This window comes from Sphaerodactylus townsendi, linkage group LG01 (assembly GCF_021028975.2).
Source record: "Sphaerodactylus townsendi isolate TG3544 linkage group LG01, MPM_Stown_v2.3, whole genome shotgun sequence".
NCBI lineage: Eukaryota > Metazoa > Chordata > Lepidosauria > Squamata > Sphaerodactylidae > Sphaerodactylus > Sphaerodactylus townsendi.
This window is the reverse complement of record NC_059425.1, coordinates 183092624-183114229: the sequence shown is the minus strand read 5'-3', so window position 1 is coordinate 183114229 and position 21606 is coordinate 183092624. Positions and strand designations below refer to the sequence as shown.

Genomic DNA, 21606 nt, shown 5'->3' with positions numbered 1-21606 from the left:
CCAGATTCATAAGAACATAAGAACAAGCCAGCTGGATCAGACCAGAGTCCATCTAGTCCAGCTCTCTGCTACTCGCAGTGGCCCGCCAGGTGCCTTTGGGAGCTCACATGTATTCGAGTCCAGAAGCACTTTAGGGACCGGCAAGATTTAGGGGAGTCAAAACTCCTTAAGTCAGCTATTGTTTTGACTCGTAAAAATTCACACTCCAAACATCTTGTTGCTCTTGGAGCCCAGCTGTTCTAGGGCAGATCAACACAGGGACCGTCTGAAACTTTCCTGGCACTGATGTATTATCTGAGCCACAGAAGAACCGGTGTTCTGCGACACTGGCCCACCTTGAACGCACATGAATACATGAAGCTGTCTTATACTGAAACAAAGGGCTGGTCCAGCAAGGTCTCTGGGAATTGAATCTGGGATCTCTTCCCTGCCTAGCAGATGCTCTGTCACCTAGCCACAGCTTCTCATCTTTGAAAGGAACCTTTGCCAGCAGCTTTAACTCATATTGCCATCCCCAAATGCACAACCTGAAATGGCATCACAGTTTCTGATATTCCTCCCCCCCTCCATCCCATCCAAAGCCCGCAAAATAAATAAGCTTAACGATAGGTAAGACTTGGCCTCTGGCCCTTATCTTTACTTTAAAAAATATATATCCCCAATGGTATTGTTAGGAATGCATGTAAAACCTATTGCACATTAACCCAAAATGATGACTCTTACATGCACTCAAGCATATAAAGAGAAATGCATAGACTGTGTTGGACTCTCGAAGCATATGCAGCTTTTAAAACAATTCTTTTCCTTTGGCATTTGGAGAAGGAGACTGATGACCCGGTCCTTTTTGCCTGCGCCGGTAAAGATGCTCAGGAAATTTGATCCCAATGAATTTCTTACGTTTCCAGCATATCTCTTTCCTCCCATCTCGTTTCTTTTGTTTTCGTTTTTTTTCTGGAGAACTGACATTGGCAACAGTGATGCCGAAACTCAACTTCATATTCTCTTCCCCTCCCTCCCTACTGCTGACTCGCATAAACTTTCAGAGCTATAATACTGAGACAAAAGCATGACATGCTAGAAAAAAGGGGGAAAGATGGGTTTCGTATCTCTGAGAAATATTAGAAGAGACACTGCTATGTGCCAAGTTATTTTGTGCCTCGCTAGTTCACAGGAAGTAAAACGCTACGAAAAACAAAAAAAACACTTGGTTGACAAGCTTCTTGAAATAACATTGGAACAGAAAGCGATACAGCAGTCGACGGTGATATGCCAAATGAGAATCTCTTGCCCCCTGCCGCTGCCATTTCTTTTCAAACCTGAACTCTTCTTCTATGTTTTAAACCTGGGGGGAAGGGGGACATTTCATAACATTGGCGCTCTCAAATTCAAAGCCTACGGACATATTTTGAACAGATGACACAGGCGATCGCCACAGCCAAATTATGAGAGGACTAACTGCCATTATTACAGCTGTTCGGCATTAGCACATTTCCACTGTTCACTAAACCTCCTGAAAATCCTCGTAATTCAGTTTTGTTTGGAAAACACCGTGCTAAAGAGAAAAAAAGAAGTTAGACTTACCTCCGCCACCTCCAAGAAGACTTGAATTAGCTGAGGAGGAATAAGACAAACAGAAACGTGGATTAGATTTCCAAATATTAAAACCTGCACCACAGTTTTTTTTCAACGTGCCCAGTCAGTTATTGGCCCTTTCCACACAAACACTTCAAAACATCTTGAGGTAGGAAATAAAGCATTTTCTCCGAGAAGTCTCACATAGATTTTACCCCAAAGCATTTTATTTCCGGTCTGAAAACGTTTCAAATACATTCTCAAGAAGAGCAATTCTTTTGCTGAAACACTTCCAACAAATTTTAACTTGCTGTGCAATCTCTTTAAGATATTTCCCACACCTCACCGAAGGCCCTAGACTTCTTCCTTGGCCCCATTTTCTGAGCTCATTCCATTTAATATTCATTCATTCATTCATTCATTCATTCATTCATTCATTCATTCATTTATTTATTATTTAGATTCTTATACCGCCACTATCCCCAGAGGAATTCCAGTGTCTAATACCATAAACTAATGCAAAATCAAGTTCAGGAGCAAACTATACCATTAAAACAACACTCAGCAAGTTAATATCCTAGTAAAAACAGCGGTTAATATCATAGTAGAAGGCGTCCGATAAACCCGTTTTCTTAAAACCCTCCCCTGGGGGGGGGGGCGGACTCCTCCATCGGAGGGTAATCTAGATGTAACCGAGCAGGGGCGCCACACTCAGCGGCTGGTCTTGCCCATTTATTTTCATCTTGCCCATTTATTTTCATCAGTTGCTTCTTCTTTTTTATTTTGGGGGTGGTGAAATCTACAAATCACTCACAAATTGCTCACAACAGCTATGGCGAATCGCAGCATGGAGCACTGAAGCATCAAAGCATCAAATCCACAAAGAATTTTTAAAAATCACAAAATGGCTGCCAAGAACCATTTGGAGGGGGTGAGTGCAGTCAAACATGAGGGATTGAAAACGTTTTGTACCTTCTGCAGAAAGGGCTATTGTCTTGCACTAGGTATTCCCATGACAAGATACTTCCATGGTCCAATATAGGGTTCACTGCCAAACAGTGACCTATTTGCTCACCCCATCACAGAAAATGGGAGGAGAATCTGGAATAAATGGCACGTAACTCCTTCACTTGTCTTTTAGTCCAGTTAGCCACTGGTGGGGCTTAAAGAAACGTAGAAACATCACATTCTACTCAAGTCCCTCTTGAAGGAAGCCTAGAGGATGTGGGCATGATATAAATTGAAGAAATAAATAAATAAATAAATAAATAAATAAATAAATAAATAAATAACATGTATATGGCATATAGGGTTGCCAACTTCCAGGTGAGGCCTGGAGTTCTCCTGGAAGAACAACTACAGCAATCAGTTTCTCTGGGGAAGGAATGGCAGGTTCAGTGGGCAAAATCTATGCCATCATACCCTTCCTGAGCTCCCTTTCCTCCTCAAACCCTGCGCACCCAGAATTCACCCACACATTTCCCAATCCAGAGCTGGCAACCTTAATATGGTGGTAGAAAGTGCCATGAAAAGAATCTTTCCCAGGGTCCCAAAAAGATGGGGCAGACCCCAGCTTTAATCCAGCTGGAGATGTACAATAACAGAAGAGTCATGTGAAGACAACATCCAACCTGCTTCGTTCACTTGTCTTACAAAAATGGGAAGGCAACTACAAAAATACAAAGGCTCATTTTCAAACTATCGTATTATCCTTCAGGTCAATTATATTTGCGCCTATCGTATTCCTGTCTCCTCATTATCATTTTCTTTCAAAATACAGAATGCAGTTATCTAGCAGTTTGTTTTTTTAATGAGGCCAAACGATTTGCAGCCCTTCTTCACTGCTGAAATATCAATGATGCATGAAAAACACGACTTTGCCTAGAAAGGCCTCTAATGACTGGTGTGTGAAAAGTTCCTTCCCCTGCTATTCCGTGAAGATCTTTAGAAATTATCAAGGGTATCCTCTTATTCCCATCTGTGCATGAAGTTTGTACAGCTAAAGTAGAACGACGTCACCTTTACGCAACACAGGGCCCAATCCAGATGAGGGGGTGGCTTATGGGAGAGGCAGGGGGCTGTGCCCAGAGGTGGGATCCAGCAGGTTCTCACAGGTTCCCGAGAGTAGGTTACTAATTATTTGTGTGTGCCGAGAGGGGGTTACTAATGGGTGATTTTGCCACGTGATTTTTGCCTTCGTTACGCCCCTCCTCTCAGCAGTAGCGCGCAGAACTTGAAGCAGTCTAGCAGGAGGTGCACCGGCGTGCATGGCAGCCTGCGCCTGCGTGCATTCGTTTCCCGCCCAAGGACCGGCGCAGCGGCTGCGTCCTTGCCACAGCCCTGCCCAGGAATGCCCCACCCCTGGAATGCCCAGCCACGCCCCTGTCGTGCCCCACCCAGCCCCATTGGCGCTACGCCACAGTTTGAATCCTACCACCATGGGAACCTGTTACTAAAATTTTTGGATCCCACCACTGGCTGTGCCTGTGTGTCTGCACACACTCTGCTGGCTTAAGGGGCACCTATGGCAACAGGGAGAGCAAAAACCTTGGGGTGTAGGTGCTGCACAGCTCCATGGCATCCATACCAAGAAGTGGCCACTGCCTAGCAGCTATGCTGGCATCCAAGCACACATCAGCCCAGTGGGGGGGGGGCGCATTCCCAGAGCACTTCCACTGGATTTCCTGCCCAGGAATGCCCCCCTCAGTGGCCACAGACTTATACCACTGAAAAGTGTAGTGTAAGCCTGTTTATGGAGCAAGTTGAGCAGCAGGAGGGTTTTCCATTTATTTTCAAGCCACTCAAAGCTCCTTTGGAGGTAGAGCGGCACCACCTTCGCAACACCATCCCTGGCCACTGTGGAGCTCCCCCTCCCCCCGCCACCGATCTGGATTGGGCTGACATTTATTTATTTAGAAGTCCACACATTTACAGCATGTGGATGTGAATTAGTGGGCACAAGCATAATGCTAAAGTCAGTAACATTCATAGCAATGATTGTCGAACCATTTCTTGTTTGCCAGTAGTACATTTTGTGACAAAGATGTACTCACTGTATTGAAATATCAGTTGTTCCTGCCAAGGTAGCAACACTTATTGAGGGGCAAAGGGAAAAAAAGTCAAGGTTTACAAAACTGATCATGGCTGGGAAAAAATGGATACCAAATTTTCTTAACCTCTTGAGGTCACTGTATGAAGAGAAGAGCTGGATTTACACCTCACTTTTTTCAACTGCCAGGAGTCTTAAAGCAGATTAAAGAAAACCTCCTTTTCCCTTCCTGTCTCCACAACAGACACCTTGTGGTAGGTGGGGCTGAGAGAGTTCTGAGAGAGCTGTGATGGGACCACCCCAGCAGGCTTCATATGTAGAAGTGGGGCAACAAACCTGGTTCACCAGATTAGAGTCCATCGCTCATGTGGAGGAGCGGGGAATCAAACCCAGTTCTCCAGATTAAAGTCCACTGCTCCTAACCACCACACCATCACACATTCAGGACAGACAAAATAAAAGTGCATCCTTACAGGATGCCTGATTTATAGAAACCGCTGCTACAACCGGAGATGTCACTGGCTTAGGCTGCATTGGAAAAAGATTTGACAAATGAACGAATGTTGGATTGACTGTTCGAGATATGTGGGCATTAGGAATTTCTCTCCCAGGCTGGCCCTAGACAAATCTGAAAGTGACTTTGACTGTTCTGCTGTGGAGCTTCTGTTAAACAACACAGATGTCGTGCTCTTGGAAAAAGTAGCAAAATTTCTTTTACAAGTGACAGAACTCTCTAAGTAATGTATACTGCTATATACAGTCTTCCTGTCTGCGTTTTGAATGTACTCTTGATTTGTATTTCAAAAATGTCTGGCAACGCTCTAGAACCTATTTTTAAATGCCAAATGGTGGTGGTGGTGGTGGTGGTGGTGGTGGTGGTGGTTGACTAAAGGCTATTAACCGCGGTGGATAATTAGAGCCTCAAGGCTCTGAAGCAGTGTCCCTCTGGAAACAGGGTTGCCAACTCTGTGATGGGAAATTCCTGGAGCTTTGGAGCTAAAGCTTGGAAGGGCACGGAGAGAGATCCCAGCAGGGTATAATATCATAGAATCAAAATTCTGAAGCAGTCATTTTCTTCAGGGGGGCTGAACTCTGTAGTCTGCAGATTAACTGTAGCTCCAGGATATTTCCAGCCCCCGCCTGCAGATCAGCCACCCCGTCTGAACACCAGTTTCTAGAGGATGAAGGGAACTGTGCTTGGGGGCTTTTCAGAAGCACTTAGTTGGAGAGAGGTAGAAGCAGAAAGCCACGCTAGACAGACCTTTGGTCTGATCCAACAAAACTGCTTTTATTGAGCCTTCCCCACTGCTCCCACAGACACTGATGGAAAGAAAGAAGCCCTTTACATAATCTTCAGGGGATCAGAACAAGTATCGTTGAGTGGACAGAGTCTCTTACTAGAAGAGGAGAGGGCGAGGGTCATATCTCTGCTTGCCATGAAATTGAGTAACTGACCTGGGCTGATTTTGCACGCCAAAATTGTCCTTTGTTGGCATGGGGAATGCGCCGATGCAATCGGGAGTTTTGCACAGCCCCTGGTGCTGCAGTGTGGCTGCCACGTTCCTGCTCCAGAGCTGCCCTGCAGCAATGGCTTTGTTCTGCGAATTTCCTGAACTGCAAAGGTTGAGGTCCTCTCGAAATGCCTCTTTGTTGCTGCAGAGGCTTCCACTGGCGTGCAGAACTCCTCCATAGCATAAATGGGGCCAGTTTTCCCACCTCACTGCTCTAGCCCGCCCCACCAATGGACAGGCGCTGAGAAGCAGGGCCCTCCCCGCCAGTTGCAGTGAAAAAAAAACAAAGGGAGAAACCTTGGTTTTTGTAAGGGAGGGAGAAATCTTGGGCAAAAAAGCGGCGTGTGCAGGTGCCGCGAACAGGAGGGTGGCGATTCACTCGCACGCAAGGACTTTATATTTACATTTTAGATGGAGGGCGTGGAGGACAGCGATCACGTCGCACACACATGGATTTTGGATTTACATTTTAGATGGAGGGGGTGGAGGATGGCAATCCCATTGCACACGCAAAGATTTTAGACGGGGGGAACAGGGGCACCAATTCTCTGTGCCTGTTTTGTGTTCAGAGTCATGGGTCAATTCCCCACTTCAAAAATGGAAGTAGATACAAACTGGTTTGGTTAGATTCGGGACCTTCTGAGCACGGTTTCATGGTCTCCACTGCAGTTTCTGCCCCCTGGTTCCAGGAAACGCTGCAGCCTCGCAGGAGTCCCCACTGTCGGTGGATCAAACACACAATCCGCTCAGGGGCTATCCTGATTGGCTGCAGCATTGTGCTGGGGTGGGAATTTTTTATTTTCAAACTGACAGATCCACGTCTCCGCGAGCATGCGCAGAACGACTCTACGTGGAGACAAAGAAACGGGCGATTAAAGCAAAGTCCTGTTTCCGTGCATCTCCATATACTCGGATCCAGGGGTGGGATCCAACCAGTTCTCATCACTTCTCTAGAAGTAGTTACTAATTTTTTTCTGAGTGCCGAGAAGGGGTTACTAAAGCAACCTCCCTGCCCAACAGGGACTGGAGGTGTGTGTGTGCAGCGGTGCCACTGTTTGAATCCCAGCATCATCGGAACCTGTTATTAAAATTTTTGGATCCTACCACTGCTCGGATCCACGTGTAGCACAGCTTTGTATTGCCTTCTACCCAGTCAATTGGTCAAAACCAGCCCCATGTAGTTTCGTATCCACGTGGATCTTCAGTCCGCAAAAATAAAAAAAGAGCTGCGCGCACATCACGCACAGCCCACGGTGTCCTGATTGGATGGGAGGCTCCACGACACTCGCAAGGGCGGGTACTTCGAATCTGGATTCACTTCCCCACCGCTCCAGATTGACCACACATTTTTCGAAAAGATGTACTTCCTTCCAGGTTCTAAAATAACGCATGCTGAGGGGGGGGGGGATGACAGAAACGGGGTGGGGACGCATGTTGAGGGAGGGGGGACGACAGAAACGGGGTGAATGCGTGTTCAGTGCTGGTGTAGTGGGGATATTTGGAGTGACAAGCACGCATCTAATAGTGAGTGGGGAATCGATGATATAAAACTAAAATGGTGAAAGTGAGTGGAGGGAATGGGGTGAGAGTCAGCCAATCCGAATGCAGGAAACAGAGGCTGCCCACGCATGTGTGAAAGAGACTACAGAAGAGCTTTCAGTGCTTAAGCGGTGCTTATGGGAAAGCCCTGGGCTTGTAGGGAAACATTTTGGGTTTCCCACACTGGTCCTGACTTGAGCAAAGGAAAGAGCCAGGCAGCAGTGGGGAACTACAAGCAGTGTGAGAAGCTCTAAAGCAGGTACTCTCCCCGGCTCAGCCATGGAGCATTTAGAAAGTGCAAAATCAGCCCTGGGGCAAGTCACACTTTCTTAGTCTCGCTTACCTCACTGGGCTGCCAACAGGATAAAATGGAAAAGGGGTGACCCATGCACTGATGAATGAATGTACTTTGCACGAATGATTGAACGAACGAATGAATGAAATAAAACTTCCGAATTTCTATCCAAGTTACAAAGAGTTTAAGACACGCTACATTAATGACTTTACTGATGATAAACCTACTGCAGATTTCTACTCAAGTCGAGCAAATAAAATCATGTGCATAAAAGACATGCACACAGAACCAACTAAATATACCAGTATACACTTGTCTACTACAGCATATACCAAAATCATGACTGCATCTGCCAAGAGTTCGTTCTCACGTCTATATCATCAATCAATAGATGTCCAACCAATATAGCAGCAGAAAAACACAAATAGAAGATGAAAAGTACTAAATCCCTTAAAATGCCATCTAAATCCATCATTCTGCCAAAGGAGAATTTTCCCCTCAGATATATTAGAGTTGCTGGTCATTATCGCTCAACAATACACCTTGAAGTGCTAAGAATGTCTTCCACTCTAGGAAAACATTTTCAATGTTAAAGGAATCAAGATAATAATAAAAGTGTTTGTGTCTACTCTCAATTTAAAAAAACCCATGGGCAGATCTTTGTTGTGTGTCCTCTAAGCATTTTCACATACATTCCAAATCATTATATCCCGCAGTTAAATTAAGCCAGTGTCTAAAGCACAGGTGTCAAACTTGCAGCCCTCCAGATATTATGGACTACAGTTCCCATCATCCCTGGCAGGGATGCAGAACAGAAATAACTGAACATAGGTTGGGGTTTTGCATTAACAGAGAACTCTGCTGAAAAATGGGAAAATACATCAGACCACCCAACCCCTGCCATGATCAGTGTGGGGGAAATGGGCAATCTATAAATCATACATATATCTCAGAGTATTTGGAAATACCTGCAGGAGCATTTAAAATGAACTAGTAAGACACTAAGGCTGATTCCGCATGGGCCAAAAACAGTGGTGTGAAAACGGTGTGAAAATGGTATAATCCCTTTTACCCTGCTTTAAACCCTTTTACACCATTTTCACACCGTTTTCACACCACTGTTTTTGGCCCGTGCGGAATGAGCCTAAGTTCTAAGAGACAGAACAGTGTAATGGCTAGAGAGTTTAAGTAGAATTGGGGAAACTCAAGTCTGCCACGAAACCTTGTGGGGTGACCCTGGGCCAGTTATATGCTCCTGATATAACTCATGTATTTATTTGATTGGTTGAATCCCCCCCCCCCCCACACACACACACACTCATTCCCAAATGAGTTGAGCTCAGGGGTGTTGTGAGGATGCACTGGAGAAGGGAAAGACGTTGTAACTAAGCCACTTTGGGCCTCCATTAGGGAACCAAATGGGGTATAAATGAAGCAAATAAATAATTTAGGGCCCCAGACCTGGCTGCTGTCTGTTGTTTTCTCTCCTGTTTCCCTAAGGAACATTTTTTGCTGTTGATTCCATTTTCACCACCTTCATTCTAAACCACTTCACAACCACTGCATGGACCCTAACACAGTTACAACCTTTAGGAGGTATTAAATCTACAAGAAGTATATTAAAATCGCTGCAGGCGTGTGCGTGGCCACAGGTATAACGACAGTGCACCTGGGATAGACTTATTCGACCACCTAAACCCTCGACCCTGAACGCTTCTGTCCTCATTTTAAGTTGCTTCTATCAGTCAATGAATTTTAAATTGCAGAGCCTAAGAAGGTTCTGCCGAACGTCACAATTATCCTCAACCTCCCCTCTGCCTAAATCTATCCAATGCACTTTGTCAGGAGCAGAGATTAAAGGTTTCAAGAGTGGGGAAGCGCATCCGAATGTAGATTCTGCTAAAAGCCAAGGTTTAAAAGAAAATGTTCACGGATGGGCAAAGTATCAAAACTAATGGGCAGAAACTGGATGTGAATGCACGCTTAAACGGCACCTGGCTCTCAGGGCTCCCTGAAAAGGAGTTAGTCCCATTTAAATTCATCTGAAGTCAAAGGATGCTGTTAAGAAAAGGTCCCCTCTATCCAAACAGCATAAGAAATATTGAACTTCATACATATCTTTTTATTATTTGCTCAGATTGGAGTTGCCAGGTCCCCCCAGTCACCAGCAGGGGTTGTGGACAGTGGTGGGATCCAAAAATTTTAGTAACAGGTTCCCATGGTGGTGGGATTCAAACTGTGGCGTAGCGCCAATGGGGCTGGGTGGGGCACGACGGGGGCGTGGTCGGGCATTCCGGGGGCGGGGCATTCCTGGGTAGGGCTGTGGCAAGGACACAGCCACTGCGCCGGTCCTTGGGCGGGAAACAAATGCACGCAGGCGCAGGCTGCCACGCACGCCGGTGCACCTCCTGCTAGACTGCTTCAAGTTCTGCGCGCTACTGCTGAGAGGAGGGGCGTAATGAAGGCAAAAATCACGTGGCAAAATCACCAATTAGTAACCCCCTCTCGGCACACACAAATAATTAGTAACCTACTCTCGGGAACCTGTGAGAACCTGCTGGATCCCACCTCTGGTTGTGGAGTGTAGGCTTGCTAGATCCAGGCTGGGAATCTCCTGGAGATTTGGGAATGGGGTCCCGGGGATGACAGGAACCTCAGTGGGGTACAAAGCCCCGGAGTCCATCCTCCAAAGCAGCCATTTTCTCCAGGGGAGAAGTTGTTGCCTGATCTCTGTTGCCTGAAGATGAGCTGTCATTCTGAGGGGCCCTAGATCCAGTGGTGGGATTCAGCAGGTTCGCACCATTTCGGCAGAATCGGTTGTTAAAATGGTGCTTGTAAACAACCAGTTGTTAACTTATTTGAATCCCACTATCGGAACCGGTTGTTAAATTATTTGGATCCCACCACTGCCTAGATCCCACCTGGAAAGTGACATCCCTACTGTTGTAGAACTGTGTCTGGAAACAATATATTTGACACACTGTAGGCAAACGAAGTGAAGACCATCGAGTACCTTCTCTGAAAACCAGGCCTTTAACCACTTTAAACATGCTAACTTTTTTCAAGATCACCCTTTCCCAGCAAGCAATTTGTGGGTTTGGGAAACATTACCAATAACGCCATGCAACGGAGCATCTGTTACTATAATAAAATAAAATATACTTTAATACTTACTTCAGATTGCATTGATCTGAACAGCACATATTGAGGAGAAAATCTCACTGATACTGTTTAATTGCAAAAAGGACTCAAGAATGGTGAAGGAAGGGAGGCAGTCCAGACAATGCTTTGTTTCATCAATAAAAGACCCCAGAAGGCAGCTGGTATTAGCAATTTACAACACCGGCAATGACATTTCCTCTTACATGTTCCTGGGGATCTCTTTACCTACCCTCACCTGTCTTATCTGTTTTCTCTCTCTCTCTCACTCAGTCACACACACACACACACACACACACACACACGACAACTAAAACAGAGGAAGCGCCATTTAGAACATTAGTTCTGTGTGCCAGGAATGCTTTATAGGGGTAATGAATAATAATTTAGAAATATCATGCACAGACATTTTAGCTGCTATCATTTATCTCCAGTCCATAGCATATCCAGGTCAACCTATCTGTGGTATGAGGGCTGGATTAGATGTCCCACAGCTATTCCAGGTCCAAGGAAGAGTTTAGACAACATTATCTATTGGGATGGATCTTCTTCTATCCTACCACTCCACTAAACAAAGTTTACACCAGGAATGTACAACTCTGGCACTTCAGATGTTCATGAACTACAATTCCTATCAACCCCTGCTGGCACGACCAATTGTACTCATGCCCTGCTGGGGCTGATGGGAATTGTAGTTCATGAACATCTCAAACACCAGAGTTGGACACCCCTGGTTTAAACCCTCCAGCCTTAGGACACTAAGTTGAAGGAACAGCTAGATTCAAGTTCAGTAGCATCTTAGAGGAAGAGCAGGTGGCATGGTATAGCCCAATCACATCAGATCTTGGAAGCTAAGCAGGGTTGGTACTTGGATAGGAGACCATCTAGGAAGACAATGGCAAGCCACCTTTGCTTCCCACTTGTATTGAAAGCCCCTTGCTGAGATTGCTGTAATTCAGCTATGACTTGACAGCATTTTACACACAAACACAGCTCATCAGATCTGACAAAGAATGCTTTGACTCTCGAAAGTTCATACCCTGAAAATCTTTGTGGTCACTATGGAGTTTGAATCGAGCTGTTCTATTGTAGACCAACATGGCTACTCTCTGAAACCAAGTTGGAGGAAGGGTCTTTGGTGCATGGATCAACCCTATGGATCAACCATATCGTATTAGAAGGCAGTTTTTTATGTCTATGCGTCAGGCACTGTCTTCTGCATCTGCATGTGTGGAAGGGGCCACAGACTGTGCCTCGGGTTAGACTAAGTGAGGCAGTCAGAAGTTGCAGGTGAATTCTCACTTTCTTTACAATATTCCTGAATTCCCATCACAGTTGCAACCCTTCATCTATTAGCAAAGCTTTATGAACTCAAATGCAAGCACATCCTTGGTCCGTACTGAAAACGGAGAATTACTACCACTGCACTGGCATCATTTGGCTGAATGACAAAATGACTGCAGGAAGTCTCTTATTGTATCTGCAGTTTAATAAGTAGTATATCCAGAGTCCAGTGCACAGAATTGGTAAGGTTCGCCTGTACACAACCTTTCAAAATAGACTTGGGTTTTATTGAGAGCTAAAAAAAAGATTTACTTCGCATTGCAGCAGATAAAAGGTGGAAAAATATTTTGGAGAGCAGGAAGCCCCACAGGTTCTTGCTAAGTGACAAGAAAGATCAGCTGTTACAGAAAAAAAGCTAGCTATTCATGACAAGTGGACCAAAACGTAAAGGTTACGGTGTACGCACATGCACAAACTTCCCTCTAATATAAAAATAATCATCTGTCCTGCAGGGAATACAGGTAAAGGCTTGCTTGCATATTCTGAAAGACAGGCAGGACTACAGAGTCCAGTGGAAACAGACGGTGGACAAGTGCGGGCATCTCTAGTGCAAGGCAATTAGTAAACTTTTAAGTAAATCCCATGCAAGAGGTAAACTTGCCCACCTGCACATTGAGGGATCAAATAGGCTCATGAAGTTAACACTCTCCTCCCAGGCAAAGTCAGGAGGCACAAGAACTATCAGGAATGAAGGAGCAGACCCTCTCTGTGTAAGAGTAAACTGCAAATTCCGGACATGTTTCGCACTGTCAATCGAATATCCAGCGACCAATCAGAACCTTGCTGGGCAAAAGCTCTACCTGGCCCCACCCACTTTCCAAGAATGTTCGGTGTACACCAGGGAAGGCATCGACAGGGACTAGGTTGCCCACGGGTGCCACACTGGGATCCCTGCACTAAGGGTGGGGGAGAGGAATTGGGGCGGAAATGAAGAAGAAACTGTGTTGGAACAGAGGGAAATGAGCAGAAATCAAGGCAGGAAAAGCAGCCTCAACTCCACCCATCAACCCGATGTGCCATTATTGAGCACTGCTTGAATATTTTAAACTTGACAGTATTAAAAGAATAAAGATACAACCGTGGAAAGATATATGGAAAGTAATCTAAAGTGACAGGCACAGGATTTATCTACAGACAATCACAGTCTTCAGCTGTGGCCCAACCTCATTCGTTTCGAGGCAGACTTTCCAATTAGAACATGCAAATGCTAAATCTTTGGCTGGGAGTCTCGACCCATTTCATGGGTGCAAAACGAGGGGATGCCAAACTGGCTAACATGTACGAACCAAGCTCTTAACACATCACAGTTAAACTTGGGATGTCTTGGAGGCTATAGACTGAATAAAACCAGGAACTCTTGACGGCTGACAACATTACTGGGAACGAAGCCAGCTTCAAAGCTACTGTGGCTGTTTCGAAGAGTGAAAAATATGAGTCAGCCATTGTAAAAAAAGAATAACAAAAGGACTCAGTAAACTACAGTTGTTTCCAAAATTAACATAGGTCTAGGACTGTCTGACCCAATTCCACCTTACGAAATTGTCAACTGGAGCAGAGGAAGCTAGGAGAGAGAGTCCTTGCCTGTATCCGAAAGCTATGGTCCCCAGGCAAACATTAAAAATTGACATTTCTAAAATTGAAGTGTCGGGGGGGGGGGGGGCAGGGGTAAATGTAATCAGTCCTGTTTTGTTATCTGGCTAATCAACGAGATTTCAGGTTATAATTCTCACTCCATCTAGATGAAAAGAAAACACTCTCTAAACTGCTTGTAACACTGGTAACCTTTTTTTTTAAAATAGTGTAAGATGACAAAAAGGAAAACAAACGGGGGTGGAGAAAGTTGGTAGATAAGAACAAAGCTCTATGGCAAGGGTGTCCAACTCTGGCGCTTCAGATGTTTATGGACTACAATTCCCATCAGCCCCTGCAGGCCTGGCCTGGCCAACAGGGGCTGATGAGAATTGTAGTCCATGAACATCTGACCCACCAGAGTTGGACACCACTGCTCTACAGCATTACAGTGTTCCCCACAAACACAGCAAAACTGCAAAAGGACAAATTACTTTCCTCTTTGTGGAAAATACAAATGCACAAATAGGCATTAGCTATCTCAAGTACGGAACCAAAATTAAGCTCAGGCACATTCCAAAGGCATGCTGCAGACACACAATAATTAATGTGACGTACAGGTTGAAGTATGGGCACCAAGGCACCTTGCTGATACATTTTTGGCACCCACCAACTTTTTTTAGTGGGAGGGGCCAGCTGGGGCTTTTGCCCAGGAAGGCTTCTGATTGGCCACTGGAGATCTGGTTAGCTGTGCAAATTGTTAAAAATGCTGCTTTGGCAGCAGCTGCCACCACAGCAGAGAGATCTTTATGGTGTGATTGAAGATCATTTGTGGTTGCCATTTTTATCACAGCCATCTTTGTGGCTAGATCACACTTTATCAGAATTCCAAAGATGCTGGCAGCTTCAAAAAGATTAGGGACCCCTGGTTACAGTGCTGGACTACACTCTGGAAAGCCCAGTTTTAAATCCCCACTCTTGCTGGGTGACTGATGACCAGTAAGAGACCTCGTAGGATTGTTATGAAGATAAAATGGAGGAGACAACAATGTAAGCCTCTTGAGGTCCCACTGAGGAGAAAGGTGGGGTAAAAATGAAGATGATGAAGAGGCACATGTGAAGAAGTACTTCTTTATGCTGAATTGCCCTGACTGAATTCCCTTCCTGTTCGAACACACTCTACATCCTAAACTGCATTAATTTGGAAGACAGGTCAGTTTGGTGTTTCAGTTAAGTGTTGTTGTTGTTGTTTCAATTTACCTAGGTATGCTTGCGAGTTATTTATTTATTTTATTTATTTGTTCCACTTATATACCGCCCTCCCCCGAGGGGCTCCGGGCGGTTTACAACATTAATACAAACAAGTGGAAGGATAAAATACAATATTAAATATTAAATATTAAAATCCAGTGCTTAAATTCTTAACCATTTAAAATACAGATGGCGTATGACCATTTAAACTCCTCTGAGAGGGGGAACAGGGGGTCCAAGCTGTTAATGGGCATAATCAGCAGCCAGCCTCCCCAGAGGCCCGGCGGAATAGCTCAGTCTTACAGGCCCTGCGGAACTCATTTAGGTCCCGCAGGGCCCGGACAGCTGGAGGGAGAGCATTCCACCAGGCAGGGGCCAGGGCCGTGAAAGCCCTGGCCCTGGTAGAGGCCAGCCGCATCATGGAGGGGGCGGGAATCTCCAGCAAGTTGGCCTCTGCCGAATGCAGAGACCGACGTGGGACATATGGGGCCAGACGGTCCCTTAGGTACGAAGGTCCAGACCGCGTAAGGCCTTAAAGGTTAACACCAATACCTTGAAGACGATTCGGAACTCAACTGGGAGCCAGTTGTTAAAGGCTAAATTCATTGCACAAAAGTAGCATGGACCTTCAGTGAAAAAGAGGTCCCGATTTAAATAACTGAAGTACGGCATGTTGTCATCGCAACTGCAACTTAAAAATTAACTATTTTTGAACATAAACCAGATGGAGTTTTTAAAGTGCACCTCTAGGGTTGACAAATCTGAGTTGAGAAACTCCTGGAGATTTGACGGGGGGGGAGGGGGAACTGTAGAGGGCAGAATTTGGGGAGGAGCAGGAATTCCACATAGTTTGATGCTGTAGTGTCCAGTCTCCAAAGCTTCCATTTTCAGTGATCTATTTCAAACGGAGATCAGTGGTCAGAATATCTCCGGGCCTTGCCTGCAGGCTGGCAGCTCTACCGTTTTTCAGAAGTGCACCACTAACACAAACGCACACACAAACAAAAGCAACCGATAAATCGGGAGCCAATTAAATACATCATCCTAAAAAATGTTATCGTCTCACACTGGGAGGTCAGCTCTTGACTGTCTGCTTAAAAAAACCGAAACCCGAATTGGTAATATTTGCAAGTTGGCCTACGACTTTCTATTTTCCAACACAATTATATCAGGAAGTATCTGTATAATACAAAATTGCCAAACAAACCACTACACCTGTGTCCCACTTATGCATCATCTCGTCTAGCTAATTTTGAAGGTTTAGATACTGTAGAAACGGGGACATGAATCAGGTAAACATCATTTTTGTAGTTGCCCCATTCTCTCATCAAGAGCCCCTGAAAACCAAAAGAATTTTTCAAAAGCTTTGAAGATAAAAGAAACTACAATCAATCAAGCAGATGAAAGCGTATAGATTCTTTGGAAAGGAGGGAAGAGGCAGGTGGCAATCGGCGAGGTAGAAACACTTGTAATCGCCAAGTTTTTGATGACGCGAGACAGGGCCTTTATCTACCCGGAGGTTTTTCATCTTCTCAGATTGTAGGAGATTTGTTCACGAGATGTCTCACTAAGTTTGCCGCTGAACTTCTAAGTAGTCAAGTTGCGACAAGCTGGTTTAAGTTTTCTCTAGTGCAGCACAGAGACTGTGGCACTTCTAAGAAAAATGCCGAGCAACTCCACCACTGTGTGTTTTAACAATGAAAGGTCCATATTTGATACTTAATATACCAAAACCATGTTTTCTATTTTAAAGGGCTGCCAAGACCCCGCCGGGGTGGCGTATACCCCACCCTGAAGTTCCTCCCCCCATCATCCGGCTAGTGCAGGGGTCTGCAACCTGCGGCTCTCCACATGTTCATGGACTACAAATCCCATCAGCCCCTGCCAGCATGGCCAATTGCAGATCCCTGGTGTGGCAGGACTCACCGGCAGACCCCTGGTGTGGCAGGACTCACCGGCAGCAGAGAGAGACCTGAGCTAGATTGGCAAGCAATACACTGATGTCACTTCTGGCGCACACCAGAAGTCATGTCATTGCATTGTTGGCGACATGAAATACTCTGGTATTTGGGCAAAAACCCTATATTAAAAATGCCTTCTACCACAGAGTTTTGCTCAAATACCAAAGCATACCTGCCTCACCAGCAATGCCAGTCTATCTTTGCCACTAGTAGGTCCTCTCCACAACAGTGACCAGGGGGTACTTGGCAACCCCACTACTTTACTATTGAGACAAATGATGAAACATGCATAAAATATATCATTTCAAATTAATTTGTTGATCCTCTGTCCACAGATTTCCATTCCCAAGCCATCAATATTAAATATAAGTTTGATGCTTTTACTACTGGTTATGTGCCTCTCCTTGGAGGACAGGAGAAATACAGACGGACAGAAGAGTTATCAGCAGTCTAACACAGGTATCCTTCTATTTAAGAGGACATCACAATGAACGTTGTAAAAACAAGAAGTGCTTTTTCTACTGTCAGGGCAAATTTGAGATGCCTTTGGTGCTGGGAAATTTTTTTAGGGGAGCGATTATGGGTTTCAATACTTGAAAGTCTAATTGAACAATGCAGGCAACTACAGTGAGCGTATGGTGTAGCAGTTAGAGTGTTGGACTAGCATCCAGGAGACCCAGATTCAAATTCTCCCCCTCTGCCAGGGAAGCTCTCGTGGTGAATATGAACCAGTCACATACTTACAGCCTAGCCTACCTCTGGGTTCGGAAATACCTGGAGATTTTGGGGGTGGAGTCTGGGGAGGGGAGCGGAGCGGAGTGGTATGATATCATACAGTCCACCCTCCAAAGCACCCATTTTCTCCAGGGGAATTGATCTCAGGCCGTTTCCCCACTTTAAAAAGAAAAGCAAGGCTTACCGGGCTTCGTTAACTGCGGGTGTTTCTGAGCTCCCCACTGCCTGCTCTCTGCGTGGGGTTTGCAAAAGGCGTCATTATGAACAGGGGCAGAAATGATGTGCGCTGAGGGGTCGCGAGGGCGGCAGAATCGGGGTGGCTTCGTTGTCGCCACACCGGTAGTGGGGAGTGCTGCTGGACCCCCCGTTACTTGGAGCGAGTAGCACGCAACAAAAGGCGAGTGGGGAAACGGCCTCAGTCATCTGGAAATCAATTGTAATTGTAGGAGATCTCCAGGTGCTACCTGGAAGTTGGCAACCTACTCACAAAGTTGCTGTGCAGATATAATGGAGGAGGGGAGAATGATGTAATCTGCTTTGGGTGCCCACTGGATAAAAATACAGGGTATAAATGAACTAAAAGAAAGGGGGGAAATACATTAACCACCGATGGAGATACATTCCCTATTTTACCATCAGAAAGGAAGTAATTCTGGCATATTTGCACATTTTTATGCATAAGTACAAGCTTCCAACACTTAAAAGCAATTTCTTTCCCCAGGTCAGCATCTACTGCAAAGCCTGTATAACAGTGATCATTTAATGGGTTTGATGCACAGTTGATTTTCTATCCTTATGCTCTTTCTTGGCTAGCTTCCTTTAGAATTTCATTAATGAAGAGCATTTAATGAGCAGATAGAGCCAGCATGGTGTAGTGGTTAACAGCAGTGAAGTCTAACCTGAAGAACCAAGTTTGATTCCCCACATGAGCGGCAAACTCTAATCTGGTGAACTGGACTTGTTTCCCCGCTCCTACTGGGTGACCTTGGGCTAGTCTCCGTTTTCTCTGGACTATCTGAGCCCCACCTACCTCACAAGGTGTCTGTTGTGGGGAGAGGAAGGGAAGGTGATTGTTGGCCGCCTTGAGTCTCCTTACAGGAAAGAAAGGTGGATTATCAATCCAAACTCTTTTCCATGTACATGATCTGGGACAACAGTTTTGAGGTCAATAGGGCGTGGAGATCTCCTGGACCTTCAAGTTATCTCTAGAATGCAGATCCCCTCCCCTCCCCTTCCCTCCCTGGCATGCCACCCCTCAATCCCTCCCCTCTCCCTCCCTCCGTTAGGGTGGGCGAGCCATGTCCAGATGCCGGGCCTCCTCCCCTCCCCTCCCTTGCATGCCACCCCTCACTCACTCCCCTCCCTTGCATGCCAACACTCTTTGGGATCATCTTGGAGTTGCTGGGCCAATATGGATATCCCTCCAGGAGTTGTGGGGAGAGGAAGGGAAGGTGATTGTAGGCCACCTTGAGTCTCCTGACAGGAAAGAAAGGTGGGTTATCAATCCAAACTCTTTTCCATGTACATGATCTGGGACAACAGTATTGAGGTCAACAGGGCATGGAGATCTCCAGGACCTTCAAGTGATCTCCAGAATGCAGGGATCGTTTCCCCTGGGCCTGGAGAAAATAGCTGCTGTGAACAGGGATCCTATGGCATTGAACCCTGCTGAGATTCCTCTACTCCTAAACCCTGTCCTGCAAGCTCTGTCCCCGAAATCTCCAGGAATTTCACAATCCGGAATTCGCAGCCCTACCACAGTGCAAAGCAATCCCTTCCCAGCTGAAGCATTCCAAAAATTCACCTTCTCTACCTTTCAGACTTCGCTTCAATCACACCCTTTCCGAATGGTTACAATAAAACTTGTATAAAATGATTGAGAGCTCAGAAAAAAAACTTATTTTTTACTGGCTCCATCCAAAAATTTCATTTAAGTTTTCCTTTAAACTATGCCATGGTGCCGTGCCTGTGCTTGTGCAAAACTCCAGAAGTGTTATGAACCAGCCCAACATGGCTGGGAGCTCCTCGGATGAGGACTCCAATGCGGGAGAGGGCACAGGTTTGGTCCTGGAGTCCCAGGCAATGCCTGCAGACCCAAAGCCTGAGCCTCCAGTCGTGCCTGCAGGACCAGAGGCTTGGAGAGATCCCACAGACTGGGAGCCACAGCCAGGCCCCAGCTCTGAGACTCCCCAGCCTCCTGTCACCAACCTGGGAGAAGCACTGCCAGCTCACTCACGGCCTGTGTCTCCAGCGCTCCAGGAGCAAAGGTGGAGGAAGCTGCATGTCCGTTTACAGGAGAGAAGATGCACCAGCAGACTAACATCTCTGGGGTGAGCTTGTCTCAGTGAGAAGTCTTTGCAGGAGCCAGACTGAAGTAACTCAGCTGCATGGGGTATTGCACTGGTGGGTGGGGTATTCAGTACATAAGGGGCTGAAGACGAGGCTGTACTGTGGCAGCAATGTTGCATCCTGACTCATGTTCCTGTTGTTTGAATCCTGCCTTGGTCTGGGTTTGGACTTTGGATGTGGCTTAGCTACACCCCTCTGTAGTTGGCATGTGCACTAAACTGCTGGATCCTCTGTGAACTGCCTCCGACTTTGATTGGTGAGTGCCGATCTATGACAAGAAGTTTCTTGTTCCTCAAAACATCAATCCTTTCCACAGCAAATAGGGCTTGATATCAAAAAGACTAAACAGAAAAATACAAGCTATTTGACTGTGCCTCAAACATGGGAGTGGAAGATTACGTTTGTCACAACTATATACCTTCAAGGAATGAAATTTGCAGCTAGGCAATTTATTTTTCTCTAGTACTCAAGCACAGCGACAGCTCTCTGCTGGACCAGAGAATAAGTCTATCTAGCAATGTTAGCTTTTCCATCTGCATCTATAGGTTCTTTCAATCCAAATATAAAATACCTTGGGCTATATCTTCATGGTGTGCAAGCACTGGGTCATTAATAACTCATGGGGTGACATCACAACACAATGTTTACTAGGCAGATTATGTTAATGGGATACAACATTGCCTTCCTCAGTCATTTATACTCATTTTACCAAGCTTGGAAGGATGGATGGTTGAGTTAACTTCAAGCTGGCTACCTAAAACTGGCTTCTATTGAAGGCTGGGTTAACCTTAAGCCAGCTACGTAAAGCAGACTTTTGTGGGGCTCGAACTCAGGTTGTGAGCAGAGCTGTGACTGCCGTATTGTAGCTTATCACTCTGTGTGACGGTTCTCCTGAGCTCACTCTGAAATTGCCTTTAATGTCTGCTCTGTAAATAGAAAGGAGTGCTAAGAAAACCACCAGTGTCAACAAAGTCTGACCGTTTGGAAGGTTTAGAATCTGGGTCAAGTAGATGAGTATTTTAGTTTCCGTCTCACATCAGAGATCAAAGAAATGCCATCCTTGAACCAGGGGAAGTTGACCATAAAGGCCTACCTTGGACTTCTAATTCTCCCTCAGCTTCATATATCACAAAGCAGTTGGGGGGATTCACAAGCACTCCTCCAGTTTTCTTGGAAATGGGAACACCAGCACAGCAAACAACTCAGTTGCTCTGGGGCATTCAGGAAAAAACAAGTTTTATTTCCATTGTAGCTCCAAGACACCAGGTATTT

General features: G+C 45.7%; 1 protein-coding gene across 1 annotated transcript in view; it reads right to left on the bottom strand.

Moving 5' to 3' along the window:
- Nucleotides 1-21606, bottom strand: part of MACROD2 (mono-ADP ribosylhydrolase 2) — a 1251138-nt gene that overhangs the window by 1026724 nt on the left and 202808 nt on the right. Inside the window, exon 4 of the mRNA XM_048506382.1 lies at nucleotides 1582-1611. Coding sequence (XP_048362339.1) covers nucleotides 1582-1611 — 30 coding nt within the window. The remainder of the gene's footprint in view (nucleotides 1-1581; nucleotides 1612-21606) is intronic.